Source organism: Anolis carolinensis, chromosome 5 (genome assembly GCF_035594765.1).
Source record: "Anolis carolinensis isolate JA03-04 chromosome 5, rAnoCar3.1.pri, whole genome shotgun sequence".
Classification (NCBI taxonomy): domain Eukaryota; kingdom Metazoa; phylum Chordata; class Lepidosauria; order Squamata; family Dactyloidae; genus Anolis; species Anolis carolinensis.
In genome coordinates, this window is record NC_085845.1 from 58,100,541 (window position 1) to 58,118,085 (window position 17,545).

Here is a 17,545-nt window from a genome sequence, read left to right on the forward strand (position 1 = left end):
AGCCTCTCCTCATAGGGCTTGTTCTCCAGACCTTTGATCATTTTAGTTGCCCTCCTCTGGACACATTCCAGCTTGTCAACATCTCCCTTCAACTGCGGTGCCCAAAATTGGACACAGTATTCCAGGTGTGGCCTGACCAAGGCAGAGTAGAGGGGTAGCATGACTTCCCTGGATCTAGATGTTATACCCCTATCGATGCAGGCCAAAATCCCATTGGCTTTCTTAGCAGCCGCATCACATTGCTGGCTCATGTTTAACTTGTTGTCCACAAGGACTCCAAGATCTTTTTCACACGTACTGCTGTCAAGCCAGGCGTCCCCCATTCTGTATCTTTGCATTCCATTTTTTCTGCCGAAATGAAGTATCTTGCATTTGTCCCTGTTGAACTTCATTTTGTCAGTTTCGGTCCAACTCTCTAGTCTGTCAAGATCGTTTTGAATTCTGCTCCTGTCTTCTGGAGTGTTGGCTATCCCTCCCAGTTTGGTGTCATCTGCAAACTTGATGATCGTGCCTTCTAACCCTTCGTCTAAGTCGTTAATAAAGATGTTAAACAGACGGAACCCTGCAGCACTCCACTCGTGACTTTTTTTCCAAGATGAAGACAACGCATTGGTGAGCACCCTTTGGGTTCGTTTGCTTAGCCAATTACAGATCCACCTAACCGTAGTTTTGTCTAGCCCACATTTTACTAGTTTTTTTGCCAGAAGATCATGAGGGACTTTGTCAAAGGCCTTACTGAAATCTAGGTACGCTACATCCACGGCATTCCCTGTATCGACCCAACTTGTAATTCTATCGAAAAAAGAGATCAGATTAGTCTGGCATGACTTGTTTTTGGTAAATCCGTTTTGACTATTAGCAATGATGGCATTTGTTTCTAAGTGTGCAGACCACTTCCTTAATGATCTTTTCCAGAATTTTGCCTGGTATTGATGTGAGGCTGTAATTGTTTGGGTCGTTCTTTTTTTCTCTTCTTGAAGATAAGGACCACATTTGCCCTCCTCCAATCTTCTGGGACTTCTCCTGTTCTCCAAGAACTATCGAAGATAATTGTCAGTGGTTCTGAAATAACCTCAGCTAGTTCCTTCAATACTCTTGGATGTAGCTGATCTGGCCCTGGGAACTTGAATTTGTTTAGAGCGGCCAGATGTTCCTGGACAACTTGTCTCCCTATTTGGGGTTGGATTTCCCCGAATCCTTCGTCCATTTCATGTTGCTGAGGTTGAAGATGGCTTTCTTTTTGTGAGAAGACCGAGGCAAAGAAGGCATTAAGCAGTTCTGCCTTTTCTCTGTCCCCTGTCGCCATCACCCCATCTTCTCCTTGCAGAGGCCCTATCGCCTTTTTGTTCTTCCTTTTTCTACCAACGTAAGCAAAAAAGCCTTTTTTGTTGTTTTTAATGTCCCTGGCAAGCCTGAGCTCATTTTGCGCTTTAGCCTTGCGAACATTTTCCCTACAGGAGTGGGCTATACGTTTGAATTCTTCTTTGGTGATTTCTCCCCTTTTCCACTTCTTGTGCATGTCTTTTTTGAGTCTTAGACCAGTTAGAAGTTCTTTGGACAACTTTCCCTTGTGAAATGCGAGGTGCCTAGATTCTCAAGGTAAACAACCTTGAGAATCCTTTAAAGGGACCTCGCTCCCGCATTTCCTTGCGGAGTCAACTTTGCTTTCCTCTGAAGAGGTGCCCGTGTTCCATTATCCAGCTCCTAGCCTTGTTTCCTGCCTTGTTCCCATGCCTGGTTTCCAGAACTCCAAGCCACGTTACACGCTGTGACTCTCAAGTAAACCCCGCTTGGTTTACTTTGCTTTCCTTTTCCTGATTCAAGACTTTCCATCCGAGCCGCGCCTTGTCTTGTGACTCTCAAGTATACCTTGCTTTGTTGTTCCAGTTTCTTGTTACTCCGGATGAACGCTTCCCATGCGAATTACAGTTGCTGAAATCGCTACGTCTTGTTTGGATCTCTGCTAACTCGGATTACTTGCTACCTTTATTCTTGGTGTAGAATTATCGAGTTCTGTCTGTGGATTATAACTTTCTGAGACTTTGATGGACGATAATTGCACAGTCAAGTGCCATTTATTATAGACTATATATTTCGGAGACTTTTAAATATTTTCTGGCATATGCATTTAATCCTCAATAAACTGCTTTGTTGTTGAAACTGGTCTGAGTTTGGTTTTCAAAGCGCTCTTGTAAGCCTAGGGTGGAACAGTTATCATGAGGAAAAGGTGTCTCCACTGAAGCTTCCTCACCAATCCTTATTTCTACAACAAGCCATTTTTTTTTTCAAAATCAAATTGTCACAGGAACACAAAGTGGGGCACAGACAGACAGCAAAACAAATACCACAGGAGCACGAAGCCTCCCTATGCTATCCAAAGCACACACCCGCGGCTAGAGTGTAACTAATTTTGGCCCCTTTTGGATGAAAATAGAAGAAATTGTAATATTATGACAATATTACAATATTTTATGTGTCTTGGCAGGCAAGACACATAAAAATAAGTCATGCTGAAGCTATAGGTGAAGTCAGTGTTGAATAATGCCTGCCTTGCTATCTTTGAGTTCTATGGAAGAAAAGACAAGACACAAAAACCATACAATAAGTATGTGCTTACTCTATTGGAAAGCCTAATGACAGGTGCATTCCTTTACTACAGTACAGATGAGTTATTGACTCAAAAGAACAGGAGCACGTGAATACTTGTCCAAATAGTTAAGTAAGCTTTTCAAGTCAAGAATGAAAATACTCAAAAAGGGCAATAGAAAGTTACACTATACATTTCTTTCAATGCAAGAAAGCATTCCTTTTAAGAAATCTACAGGCCTTTCTGCCTTTGACATTCCATCCATTCCAATGCAAATCAACTATTAGCTTACCGACAATAAGGAAGATGAAAAATTGAAGAAAAAAACTATAAAATGAAGAGCAAAACTTTGCTCAGAGGATGCTAAAAAGGCAAGATGTTTCTGATGTATGTAGCATCTGTAGTGGATGAAAATGAACTTGGGGGAAGGGCGGAAGCCTTGCTGAGATGTGTGCACTGAGTAGGATTCTCACCAAAAGATATTCACAGAATCAGAACTGGAAGGGCCAGACAGTCTAACCCAGGCATGGGCAAACTTCGGCCCTCCAGGTGTTTCGGGCTTCAACTCCCACAATTCTTAATAGCCTACCGGCTGTTAGGAATTCAGGGAGTTGGGAGTCCAAAACATCTGGAGGGCCCAAGTCCGCCCATGCCTGGTCTAACTCCCTGTCATATTGCTCAGCTCTAGAAGCCTCTGAACCAATTTAATGCAGATGCAGAAAAATCCCATGTTTGAGTCAAAGAAGGCAAAGAAGTACTTCTGCATACTTATGTGTATAGGTATACATGCCTGAATGCATGGAACTCCCGTGCATTCAAGTATATATGTTTACGCACATAAGACCCATTTTATTTTCTAAAAGGTAACTACTAAGACAATGACCTTAATTCACTGATGAAGGTAATACTTCTACCTAGAACTTCACAGTGAATTCTAGAAGTAAAATACTCTATATAGTGGTACAGAATACCTAGAATCAAAATAATTACATTCCAAGTATTTAAAAATGCAGTTCATACAAATTAAATTTTTCAGAAAATCAACCATCTTCAAAGCAACATGCAGACCCAGTGACTTCAGGATTTATATTAAAACCAACTGACATAATGTTATATGAAGATGTCTAATATCTGTTAAAGAAGACTTACAACAAGAGCAGCTTGGTAGGTAGCTTCAGGTGGAAAAGTAAATGAAGGCCCTGTTGTTACTGGACTGCTGGGTGGTGGGGTCACAATTAGCCCTGTGGTACTGATATGAACCTAATGAAGCATTAAAAATAAGATAAATGAATTAATGGATCTATCGTCAAATATAGTAATTATCATAATGAGTAGTTTTAATGTACTGCACTTTACCTTTTGGAAATACATTCTATTTTTCAGTACCCTTTTCACATTTCAAAGTTATCTTGCAGTTTCATACAACTTGAACTGCCATAGAATTTGTGGTTTTCTCTCTCCCTCTCCCCTTCTCTCTCTCTCTCTCTCTCTCTCTCTCTCTCTCTCTCTCTCTCTCTCTCTATATATATATATATATATATATATAATATCATGTTTTTCTTATCTAAGTAGCTGTCATTAAAATTAATTCATTAATTGTAATGAAAACTACTTATATAAGAAAAAATAATACACATAAATACAATACATAAAATACATATATCTATAAATTTAAATCATAATTACTCATCTAGATATAAACATAAAATAATTACTGACCTAATGAACACAGTAAGAATTAATGCAAAACTAAACATTAGACTAAATACTAAGAACACTGACTGATATTAACACAGGATTTATGGTTCTTCATGGTTCACGGAAGAACACCGAAAGGCTCTAGCACAGAACTCTAAGTAACTCACAAAAGAACAGGTTGGTACCTGTAACCATGGGTCTTTGAGTGATCATCTGTACACTCACATAAATTAGTCTCAAGCCTCAGAAACTAATGTAAAACATTCTACAGTTGAGTAATTCTGACCTCTCCTCCATACCACACATGTATCTGTCCCTTAGTTCCATAGTCTACTAATAGAAAAGATTCCTGGATCTGAAAATGGAAGGTGAAGGGAGGTTTGTGTGGATGCACCGATGATAACTGATAAAAGCCTATTCTTCTTTATGGGCAATGTGCATCCAAAAATGGGTGATTTATCAGTTTATTCACGGGCAGAGAGTCAGGTAAGGCCAAATCTAAACACACACACACTTTCAATGTGTGTGTGTGTGTGTAGATAGATAAATAAATAGATAGATGTCAAAATATTTATGTTGTTGTCTGTTTGTACCACAAAGTCTGTTGCTAGGTGAAGCAGTTCTCTGTGATACAACTGGATTGACAGTGGCCCTCTGTGATGTCACTGGGAAAGAATGGTAATATGTGCATGAGTGGAAGGGAGGAAGGAAAGAGCCACAAAGAGAGCCATGTTGCCATGGATATATTGTGAGGTTGGCCCTTTCAGAGCTGGAAAAGGGAGAAAGGGGAGGGGAATAATAATAACTTTATAATAACTTTATTTTTGTACCCCGTCTCCATCTCCCCAAAGGGACTCAGGGCGGCTTACATATGGCACAAGGTGCCTAAAACAACACTTAAAATAAACTCACAATGCAATACAAAATAAAACCACTAGTATATAAAACAATTTGAAACTCAGAACAGCGCCCAATAACCTATAGTGTCATCTGTCATAAAAACATGGCCAAGGGAGGAAGGGAGGGAAAGTAAAGGGAAAAAGGTATGAGGGGATGGATGCAGAAAGAAGAGATGAAATCAGGGCGCAGCGGTCCCAATGACACCTGGGCAAAGTAGGGTATGTATGTGTATGTATGTGTGTGTGTGTGTATATATATACACACACACACATACACACACACACACACACACACATACATACACACTAGTGACAAATGAAGCTGGAAGGCTGTGATCATATGGCTGTTCTGAAAAGACCTGGAATTGAAATCTAAACTAAACAAACACAAGGAATGTTCATGTGATGAAAAGACCTTCCATTCACAAGAAGAAAACTATTTAGGGGTGGCTTTAGATGCCATAAAAACCAAAAAAGAAAAAGGTCACAAGAAGAGTATTTTCTGTCAACAGATAAAGAACTGAAACAATAAGACAAGAAATAAAGGAAAGAGATAAAGAATAAGTAAAATAAAGCACAGAGAGAAAATATTCAGCAGTGAGGAAAATATCAAGAGAGTACTTTCTGAATGATGTTTCTCTCAAAACAGAAGAAGATTGGGCAAATATATGAAGATTACAGAGGATGGAGGCAGGGAGTTCTGCAAAAGCTACTCAGCTTTTTCCAAAGGAGTCTGTACAGGTAGAAGACTCGTTTGTGTGATGTCTGGAGATCATGAAGAATTACAAATGACAAGATTCCATAGAAAATTATAATTCTGTAGTGTGAGAGGGAACAAAGAATACTGCATTTTTAAAAAAGTGACAATGGATCATTTTTAAGGCTCCTAACTTTTATGACACAAGTGATTTCTTATAATTAAGAGGAAAATGCTTGAATGAAAAAAGCAATATCAATGAACACCAGGGATATGTTTATTTCTTGAGTTCTAAATTAATAGATAAATACAATAATTTCAATGATGACCACATTTTATAGCTTGTACGTCTTCTTCCTTTCTAATCTTGTATTTCCATACTACAGGCCAGGCATAGCCCATGGGGGTTTCCCATCGAGCCTGCATTATCTCCACTTCTGTTTCCCTCTCTATGAAGCAATTAGACTACAAAAAAATTGTTCACTGATGCCAGCATTTTAAAAAATACATGTCATACATTGAAGTATGGGGGTATAGGCAGGAGAAGAGGGAAAAGCAAGATTCACCAACTATGTGCCATGTTCTATCACAAACTGTGGGGTTTAAAAGCATTGTGGGGGAAGGTGGACTGTGTGGAAGGAGGGAGGATCATGAATGTGGATATATGTATTTGCATACGTGTGTGTGTGTGTGTGTGTGTGTGTGTGTGTGTGAGAGAGAGAGAGAGAGAGAGAGAGAGAGAGAGAGAGAGAGAGAGAAGAGTACCTTTGCCTATTTTTTCGGAAGGGGAGGGGAATTTACCCACATCCAGTATACACATTCTGGATGTTTATCTGAAAGTAAATACAGTAGAGTCTCACTTATCCAAGATAAACGGGCCAGCAGAGCATTGGCTAAGTGAAAATCTTGGATAATAAGGAGGGATTAAGAAAAATGCCTATTAAACATAAAATTACATTATGATTTTTACAAATTAAGCACCAAAACATCATGTTTTACAAGAAATTGACAGGAAAAGCAGTTCAATACACAGTAATGTTATGTAGTAATTACTGTATTTACGAATTTAGCACCAAAACATTGCAACATTTACTACAAAAACAATGACTACTAAAAGGCAGACTGCCTTGGATAATACAGACCCTTGGATAAGTGAAGCTTGAATAAGTGAGACCCTACTGTACCTCCACTAGTATCAAGCATGAGTGGTTTTCAAAAGACAAATTTCTATGAGTTTGCCTGTAGACGAGCCCTGATTGGGCTAACCATGGTTTAACTGGGACATAACAACAAATCACGGTTATCACAAACCAAGGATGAATCTGGAGAATCACAGAGTTGGAAGAGACCACATGGGCCATCCAGCCCAACCCCCTGCCATGAATGAAGCCCAAGGGTAATGAGGGAAAAAAGTAAGGCAAAGAATATACGGACTTTTGCAGTTCAATAAATCTCAAAACCAAGATTTTGTAATTGGGCATATCTGATGTGTGCAGGAAAGTTGGCTGCAACAAAATTCGTAGGAACAATGTTGTAGCAAGATGAAGTGTCATTACTATGTAGCATTTTGTCCTACATTACAAGAGAAGAGTGCTGACAGTTTGCAGCAATATAAGCATTGTTTCCCCCCCCCCTCTTTTATAAAATAAATATCACAACCCCCTGCAACCTTTTTAATCTAGGTCTTCCTGCCTTCTGATAATCACCACTATCCCTCCCACACTCACTTGTATATGCCTAAAGGGGATTAATAATCCCTATAGCTCATGTGTGTGTTACTTTACTCAATCTCAGAAATTTCTAAGCACATTATTTTACACTCTGTTGTATTCAAGAAGTAATACAGGTTTATTTTTAGTTCATGCAAAACATTAAAACCATTTTCTGTGTGTATTTTTAAAAACACTGTAATAAAGTTTAGTTATTTAAGGAGTAATCACAGCCGTCTTCAGGATATATTACTTTAGAGTGCACAAAACATGCATCCTTGTGTTTAAATTAATGGGTGCTTGTGCATACTGCAGACAAAATTATCCACAATTATCTTCCATTTGTTGTGACAATCTCTTGATTTTTTTCATTTATAAAGCTATGATACCTTCTTATTTTCAGATCTGTTCAAATTACCTGAGAAGGTGCACTGCAGGAAAGACCTGTAAGTTCACTTATGCGGGCTGCAGCAGTGGGGTTACTGGAACTGATGAGGACAGGAGGGCTGATTTCCATTGAGTGACGATTCTGAGATGATTGTGAGGCCTTGTTGGACATGGTAAGGGAGGTAAAGGAGTGGCGCTTTTTGGTGTTCTTCTTTGTATCCGTGTGCTTCTGAATAGAATTGCTGTGAGATGCACCAGATGTGCCTTCTCCACAGTCTGCTGTAGAACTGGATGGCTTGTCTAGCTCTATCAGCTGCTTTGCTGTTGTGTTAAACTGCAAGAGAGTCAAGCAATTGAAGCGTTTTCAACAATTCAAGCGCAGAATAAAAAATTCACACTAGTATTATAACAACTTTAAAAATCTTTAAAATCTTTTCAATGTATTACTATAGCACATTTTAGAAGACTCAATTGACAAGGCAAGTGAAGACAAGTTTCTATGGAACATGTGATGCTACTGTTTTTGATTTAAAAGTACATCAAGAGATAGTTATATAGTAGTCTTGGGGAAAACAAAAAACACTATTTTGTTTAAAGGTGGCAATGCTTAGCTTTTTCCTGATAAAGAAGGGCAGGGTATTTAACTGTCTACGATTGAAACTAGTAAGATAGGGAAGTAACTCAATTACTTTTACAAATGTTCCAGGTTTTTAAAACATTCAGCATGTGTAGGATGGAAATAATTTAAATACTTATTCTCATATTAAACAAATACTTTAGCTTAAACGTAGTGGGGGGAAGCATTTGATAGCAATGCTTCCCACAGCAAAATCATATTTCTGCTTTACTGTAGAACTAGCAGACACTTGAAAAACCTGTCATGATTATCAGTCTAACAGATTAGTCATATGAGTAAATATGGAAGAAATTGTATTTTCCCTCAGCAATGGGGAATGAACACAAACTCAAAAAAATATTTTAAAGGGTTTACTGTTGCTCAGTTTCCACAACCAATTCTGAATGATGACAGCATACATATTGAATCAGCAAAGCCATGTGCCCTATTGCATCTATGAGTCTATAATATATACTTAGCTCACTGTGAAAGGATGTTATGAGGACTAACATTTATTAGACAATTAGGTTTTTTTACAATTCCCCTTTGTACCTATTTGCTAGAGCACCAAGGTCTTTTTAAGAAAATAAAAATCTAGCTTAATAAAGAATACAGTGTGTTAAATATTTCTAAGGTTCTCTCACCTCAACATATGAAATAGGAAATATTCCTATTTTGTCAGCCAGCATTCCTTCTGCCCAGTTTTCATCTACTCGTCGAATCACGGTCAAAATATCATCCTGCATTTTAAAAAAAGAAAAAAAAGGTTCCTACTGTAGTTCTAATTAGGCAATTTATTTCTCTTTCCAGAATGTTGCATGCAGAACTATTCCTGAAATTTTGCAAAGTCTGTGTGCAGTTGCTCAGATGAAAGCCGTTCTCAATTATCTTTTCTTTTTATTGTTAAGTCCTAAAAGTACAACAAGAAACTATTCATAAATCAAGCTGAATGCTTACTGAGTAACAACCAATCAATTGTATAAACTCTTTTTCCTTCTTACCATTAGACTATCTCTCAAATCACCACATATTTCTGTTTCTACTCGGTGAACTTGCATTCTATTTGTCACTGTTTATAAATAATATAAAATGGAGCCAAGCTGTGTAATGAACATACAACTAATTCTTTAAAAAACAGCAAGCTAGGACATATAAGTATTAGGCCAGGCTTTTATACATTGAGCCCTCTAAGCCTCAATCAACTATGCAGTATGAATCCACTGTTCCCTCACTGTACTGTTTCACATTGAACATAAAATCTCTGTGCATATTAGACGTTTAATATGGTCTAGAAAAGTGTACCTAATCGCTATGGAAATAGACACAAATTGTGAAACAAAAGAATTCCATCTGAAAAGCAGTAAACCTGAAGATAAATATTTTCATAGAAGACAATGTGAAGCTTGTATCTAAACCACATTATACATGAATTGGAAGAGGAGATTCAAATTCCAGCTCAACTATGGGGTTGGCTGGATGAAGTTAATACCACTGACTTTCAATTTGTGTAACTCTTGCATTATATTTAAGACATATAGAATAAAAAGGAACTTCATATACCTTTGAGAAGGGCAAGCAATCCTTGTCTGCTTCCTTGTCTTTAACTTCAAAGTCATAAAGTGCTTTGCACTGAGGTGGAGGTTGAGGTAAAGGTTTAATGATCTGGACAAAATTTGTAGGAAAAAATCCATGGACACCATTAACTTCTCCATGATACCAATTTTCATCAACTTGCCGACGTAATATGATGATGTCACCTTTACTGAATTTTAGATCTCCGGGCTCTTTCCCCTCATAATTATATAATGCTTTGGCACAAGGTAACTGAGGTACACCCTACAGAAAGAAGAAAACAGTCAGAATCACAAAACGTAGAACTATATAAAATCCAAGGCTTGCCATCCATAATTCAATAGTCTGAAGATCTTATTATTGGTACCTTCTGTGCCTGCAAGACTACCTTATAAATATCAACTTCATTTAGATTTAGACTTTAGAGGATGCTCACTGCTGCACCCCTCCCCTCAATTTCATCAAAATGATGGGATGGATAGTGGAGAAGGATAATTTTGTCCCCATTTCTGCTCCCCAGGGCAATTTTAGGCCTGGAAGAGGTCTTTATGGAACAAAACGTCAATTTCCAGTTTGCATCCGTTTTTCAGAAAATATCTTTCTTAAACCAAAAAAGGCTTGGAACAACTAAGACACTCCACCATGAAATTGATCACTAATTATGAAAATAGGTGCAGTATTGTCAAAATATGCTACTGATTAGCAGCCTTGGATAGCAAATGATGGGGAAAGCTTAGAGCTGAAACACAACAGAACCTGGAAGATTTGGATTCTTGACTTGGGAAGTCCAAGCCTTGAGAACTATGAAGCACAGTGTAAATCCCCCACTGCAATGAAAGTGTGTAATTAGATCTTTCTGCTTCTTACCTCAGATGCTTGTGTAGATACAATGGAAGGTGGAAAAAAAAATCTTTGCCATCATGTTTGATAATAGACTATAATCTGTATTTTGACACTTTTGGCAAGAATATTTCTCTATTTGATCAATATAAATAAATGAACTTAGATTGTATTATTGTGCTGAAAACCTATTTCAGTGATGACATTACAATACTGTATTCTAGTTAATATTTAGCTACAATGGTATTAGAACTATTTATCATGTAATGCATTCAAATGGATAATGTATTACTCAGAATCATAGTAAAATAGAATTAAAGCTAACGTGTACACAAAAATCTTAAAATGGTAATTCACCTTAAATACAACAGATTCTATAGTATAACAATCAGTATTACTAAATTCAAGTGAAGGTGCACTTGCTCTCATTAAAAATAGTCGGGACTCTGGAGAATGGGGTTCAAATTCCCACTAGGCCATGAAAATCCATTGGGTAGCCTCAGACAAGTCACACACCCTTAGTTTTCCCACCAATAAATTCAAAAAGATAATTAAATTCAATCTCCATGTTCAAAAGAACCACAATTTGGATATCAGGCACTGGGACTGGACTGGTGGACTCTAATCCACATCAGCACTAGACTGTGATAGCTAAGCTACATCATGTGCCTTCAGCCATATCATGAAAGACCTTTCCTCCCTGATACTTTGTTATCAGCTTCAGGAAAGCAGCTGGAAACTGGATGGCAGTGCATAGATTTAAATCGGCTCAACTATATCCATTCAAAATAAGGTTCAACGGATAAGCATTCTATAAGCCAAAGTTTTACTAGGATTTATTTCTAATGTGTGCTAAGAAATGTAGCTAAAAGCTCTAATTCCCAAGTATTAGCAGGTGTGAGGTAGTTCAAATTAACATTCGAGGCATATCCAGAAAGTAAGGTTACCAGATTTTTTTTAAATACAAAGAATGAATATATTTTAATAAACTTACATGGATTATAGCATAGGTACTACATTATTTTTCCACATAATTACCATTCAGTTCAATACATTTTGTCATCCATGAGATACATTTTTTGATGCCTGTGCCTAGAAGTCTCCCACTGCCTTTTCCATCCAACGTCACTTCGAGGAACCGCTGAATCCCGTCTGCAGATGCTGGAGGCAATAGAAGAGGACAAGGAGGAGGAGGAAGCAGCAGCAACAAGAGGTGGGGCTGGGAGCCGGTGGAGTGGCAGAAGCTGCTTGGCAGTGGTTTCCTAAAGCAGCAGTTCCTCCTCTTACTCCCCATCGCCTTCCTCCTCCTCCTCGCTCCAGTGGCAGCATGTTGGGCCAGGTGCGCTCAGCCATGGCACACCTCGTAAGGGGGGCCGGCAGCTCAGGGAGCTCCTCCAGTCAAGAGGCAGTCTCGACCTCGACTCCGCCTCCACCACCCGCTCCCAGCACCAGCTCTGTTGTCGCTGCTTCCCTTCTCCTCCTCCTCTTCCACTGCTGCTAGCTCCTGCAGACGGGATCTGACAGTTCCTCAAAGTGATGAACTAGCTGGAAAAGGCAGTGGGAGACTTCTAGACACAGGCATCAAAAACTTGTCCCACAGATGACAAAATCTATTGAACTGAATAGGGATTATAATAAATAATGTAATACCTATGCTATAATCCATGTACATTTTATTAAAATATATTCATTCTTTGTAGGTACTATGTAGTGCCATTTATAAGCTGCTCTGAGTCCCCCCAGGGGTTGAGAAAGGCGGGATATAAATATGGTAAATAAAATTAATTTTTAAAATATCTCGTAACCTTACTTTCCGGATATCCCTCGTATGTTAATTTGAACTACCACTTCTTTAGCTTATCTTGTAATAAGCCTCAGTAACTACAGTACTTCCTTTATTTGATCTTCTATGTCTTCCAGGACATAGCTTCAAAAATGAAATTTTTTATGAAAACATGTGTCAGAACACTTCTTGAAAAAGGAAACTATTTTAAACTCAAATTTGATATATGGTCGTAGACTGTATCACAAAGATGTAAGTAATCTTTGGAACAAAGCAACAATAATACCTATACTCCATACAGCACATAGTCAGAATTATCTTTGTTATAAACATATGCAGCAAATAGTAAAAATATCATGGAAGATATTAACACAATCAAGGAACATGGAAGGCACTGCAGACTAATCCAACCAGATCTTTGTTAACCAACAGTTTACATCAGGTGTTTCTTTATTTTTCCACATTTTGGCAAAGTTCATTCTCGCTGCGGTGGTGAGATAGTTAAAAAGGATCTCTTTGTTCCTATCTTTTTCTATGTTTAACATCCCCAGGAGGAAATGTTTCGGGTCTAGATCAATTCTAATCTGCAGTATCTTTTGAATTATTTGGTGAACTTCTTTCCAGTATGACCTTGCCTTTTTACATGTCCACCAACAGTGGAAAAAGGTCCCTACTTCCTCCCCACACTTCCAGCATTTATTTGATGTTTTATTGTAAAATTTTGCAATTTTTTGTGGGGTCCAGTACCATCTGTAAAACATTTTTATCCAATTTTCTTTCATATCTGTGGCATATGTGAGTTTGAGTCTGATATTCCAACTTTTTTCCCATTCTGCCAATTGTATCGGTTTCCCAATATTTTTTGCCCATTCTGTCATGCACGTTTTAACTGGTTCTGTTTCTGTTTCCCATTCCAGTAATTTTTTGTAAATTTTGGATATTGTCTTCTTTTCCGATTGCATTATCTTGTCCCAAAAACTCTCTTTTCCTTCAAATCCTAATTTTTTATCTTTATTGTAGTAATCTTTTAGTTGTAGGTACTGGAACCAGCCTACATTTTTGAATTCAGCAGTTATTTCTTCCTGGCTTTTCAACTTATAGGTGTTGTTTTCCCTAACTACTATATCTTTATACCTTGGCCAGTTCTCCGTACCCAATTCCCTTCTCTGGCACGCCTCTAGCGGGGATATCCATAACGGAGTTTTCAAATATAGTCTCTTCTTATATTTGTCCCACATTTTTAGTAAAGATGAACGAATAAAATGATTCCCAAAATTTTTTTCTATTAATTTCTTATTATACCATAAATATGCGTGCCACCCTGATCTTAAATCTGCCCCTTCTAGCGCTGTGATTTTTGTTTTTTGAAGAGTAGCCCAATCTTTAACCCACAATAGTCCGCAGGCATCATGATAAAGTTGTAGACTTGGGAAGCCTAGCCCCCCCCTGTTTTTCTCATCCATCAAATATATTCTTTTGATTCTTGGTTTCTTCCCCATCCATATAAATTTGCTCAAATCTTTATTCCATCTTTTAAATCTTAACGAGTTTCTTATAATTGGGATATTCTGGAAGAGAAAAATCATTTTTGGCAATATAGTCATTTTTATTGCAGCTACCCTCCCTAGTAATGATAATTTTAGGTGTTTCCACTTTTCTAAATCTTTTTTGATTTCCTTCCATTTGGAGTCGTAATTATTTTCTAGGAGCTGGGAGTTTTTAGCAGTTAATATTATTCCCAAGTATTTGATTTTTTTTTTAACTTGGATACCTGTTAGTTCTGTCAATTCTTTTTGTCTAGTATTCGTCATGTTTTTTGTTAATATCATAGTTTTATCTAAATTGATTTTTAGTCCTGATACTCTCTCAAATTCTTTAAATTTGGCAAGCCAGCAATTTATTGTTTTTATTGGTTCTTCTATTACACATATCAAATCGTCGGCGAATGCTCTAATTTTATACTTATGCTTTCTAATACTTGCTCCTTTTAATTGGGGATCATTTCTAATATTGTTTAGTAACAGTTCTATTGCAAAGATAAATAAGAGAGGGGACAGAGGACAGCCCTGTCTCGTTCCTTTCTGAATTTTAAAGTTCTTAGATTCCAAAGAGTTTATTTTTATTTTTGCTTCTTCTTGATCGTAAATTTGACTAATCGCGCTAGTAAATTTGTACCCCATGTCCAATTCCTTTATCAACAATTTAATCAGGTCCCAATTTAGATTGTCGAAAGCTTTTTCCATGTCTATCGCTAAAAGTGCCAATTCCTCCTTTTTTGTACCCTCATAATATTCAATTATGTTTATGATTTCCCTCACGTTATCTCTCATATGTCTTCTGGGCAGTAAACCCGTTTGATCCTCCCCTATCCAATCGGTCAAAAACTCCTTCAATCTCTCTGCTAGTATATTTGAAAAAAATTTGTAATCCGAATTTAACAGAGATATGGGTCTATAATTCTTCACTAAACTTAAATCTTGCCCTTCCTTTGGGATAACTGTTATTGTAGCATAGCGCCATGAATCTGGCACCTTTTTATTATCTAAAATTTCGTTCATGATTTTCTTTAAGAATGGGATCAGTTCTTCCGCGAACGTCTTGTAGTATAGCCCATTTAGACCATCAGGGCCTGGTGCCCTGTCACTCTTCATGTTGTTAATTGCTTTTTGGATTTCTATTTCCGTTATTTCCTTATTTAGTAATTCCCTCTGTTTTTCTGTTATTTTAGGTAATTTTTGGTTACTAAGAAATTCCCCTACCTTGTCCTTTTTGATGTTGTCTTTGGCGTATAGTTTACTATAGAATTTGTTAAAATGGGCCGCTATCTCGGGTTCTGTTGTATATCTCTTCCCATCTGAATTTATTTCTGTTATTGTCCTATCCTTTTTTTTCTTTCTGATTTGCCAGGCTAACCATTTTCCTGGTTTGTTGGCGTTTTGAAAGTACTGCTGTTTCAGAAATTTTAACTTATTAGCCATCTCTTCTAAATCTATCGAGGTCAGTTGTTTCTTCAGCATTTCCAATTCCTGTTTTACTTTGCCATTAGTCGGGTCCTGTTTTAGTTTGGTTTCATTTTGTTTAATTTCTTCCTTTAAATTAGATCTAATTTTATTCTTAATTTTGTTTTTCTGGGCGTTTTGTTGAATGAAATGTCCGCGCATAAATGCTTTACTCGCGTCCCAAATTATTTGTGGGGGTACCTCCGCAGTGTTGTTTATTTCGAAGTATTCCTGGAGGATTTTTTATTTCTTAAAATATCTCCTTCTGTTTTAATAAGATTGGCATTTAATCTCCAGTTATAGTTTCTTTGTTTCTTATTAATTGTGAATTCTATTGGGCAGTGGTCTGAGATGTACCGGGGCAAGATGTTTATTTTTGTCACTTTGAGGCTTAGTAGCGAGGTCATCCAGACCATGTCTATTCTCGTCCATGTGTTGTGTCTATTAGAAAAATAAGTGAAGTCCCTTTGTTCACCATGGTGAATCCTCCACACATCTTTTAATTCCCAGTCTACTAAAGCCTTCACAAATTTCTTAGGTAATAAGCCTGACCGTGTTTCTACCCTTTTCTCTTTACCTGTGCAACTTCCCTTTTTATCTATCTCAGGATCAATTATTCCGTTAAAGTCCCCCAGTATTATTAGATCGTCAAATTCTTGTTCCTCTATTTTCTTTTTTAAATTTTCTAGGAATGATGTTTTTGGACCATTCGGGGCATAAATATTGCAGATTAGAATTGTCTGATTGTCTGTCCTGATCTTTGCACCCACCCATCTTCCATCCTCGTCCTTGAATGCCAATTCCGGGTTCAGCTTCTCATTTATATACAGCACCACCCCCTTTTTTTTTCTCCTTAGCTGTCGATGAGAATACAGCCCCCAGACCCTTTATTTGATCTTCTATGTCTTCCAGGACATAGCTTCAAAAATGAAATTTTTTATGAAAACATGTGTCAGAACATTTCTTGAAAAAGGAAACTATTTTAAACTCAAATTTGATATATGGTCGTAGACTGTATCACAAAGATGTAAGTAATCTTTGGAACAAAGCAACAATAATACCTATACTCCATACAGCACATAGTCAGAATTATCTTTGTTATAAACATATGCAGCAAATAGTAAAAATATCATGGAAGATATTAACACAATCAAGGAACATGGAAGGCACTGCAGACTAATCCAACCAGATAAGTCAGCCATAGCAGTAGCACTTGATGAACCAACCTGGACACAGTTTATTATTTGAGAACACAGAAATGCTACACACAGAAGCCATTGAAATTCACAAGTATGTGGGCAATTTCAACAGAAAGAAGGAAACCATGAAAATGAATAAAATCTGGCTACCAGTATTAAAAAAGCTCTAATATCAGAACAGTAAATAAAGAACAACATTCTGAAAACGGAAGAATTCCTAACATGAATCAATCAGGGCCAGCTAACACCTCTAACCAAAGGATTCCCAAAGGCAGGAAGAAGCCAGGCCTTGAAGCTGGCAAGGCCATTAATGCTAATCAAGGTGATTAATTACAAAATTCACACTGGCCTCCAATAGACAAGAGTTCTTTCTCCCACCCTGGACCTTCCACAGATATATACCTCCCTTGCTTAGCTTCCATTATATCTCACAACCTCTGAGGATGCCTGTGTGTGAAACATCAGGAGAGAATCTTTCTGGAACATGGCCATACAGCCCGGAAAACTCACAACAACCCCAGGGATTCTGGCCATGAAAGCCTTCGACAACACACTAAAT

At 37.6% G+C, this 17,545-nt stretch overlaps 1 protein-coding gene across 3 annotated transcripts in view; it reads right to left on the reverse strand.

Annotated features, from left to right (window-relative positions):
- Positions 1-17,545, reverse strand: part of sh3rf1 (SH3 domain containing ring finger 1) — a 60,505-nt gene that overhangs the window by 14,181 nt on the left and 28,779 nt on the right. For 2 of the 3 annotated variants that reach the window (XM_062982373.1, XM_003223720.4), the window contains exons 3-6: positions 10,154-10,429; positions 9,238-9,333; positions 8,009-8,311; positions 3,737-3,847 (exon numbers count right to left, since the gene is read on the reverse strand). In XM_062982373.1, coding sequence (XP_062838443.1) covers positions 3,737-3,847; positions 8,009-8,311; positions 9,238-9,333; positions 10,154-10,429 — 786 coding nt within the window. The remainder of the gene's footprint in view (positions 1-3,736; positions 3,848-8,008; positions 8,312-9,237; positions 9,334-10,153; positions 10,430-17,545) is intronic. The other variant, XM_062982372.1, reaches the window with a different exon arrangement.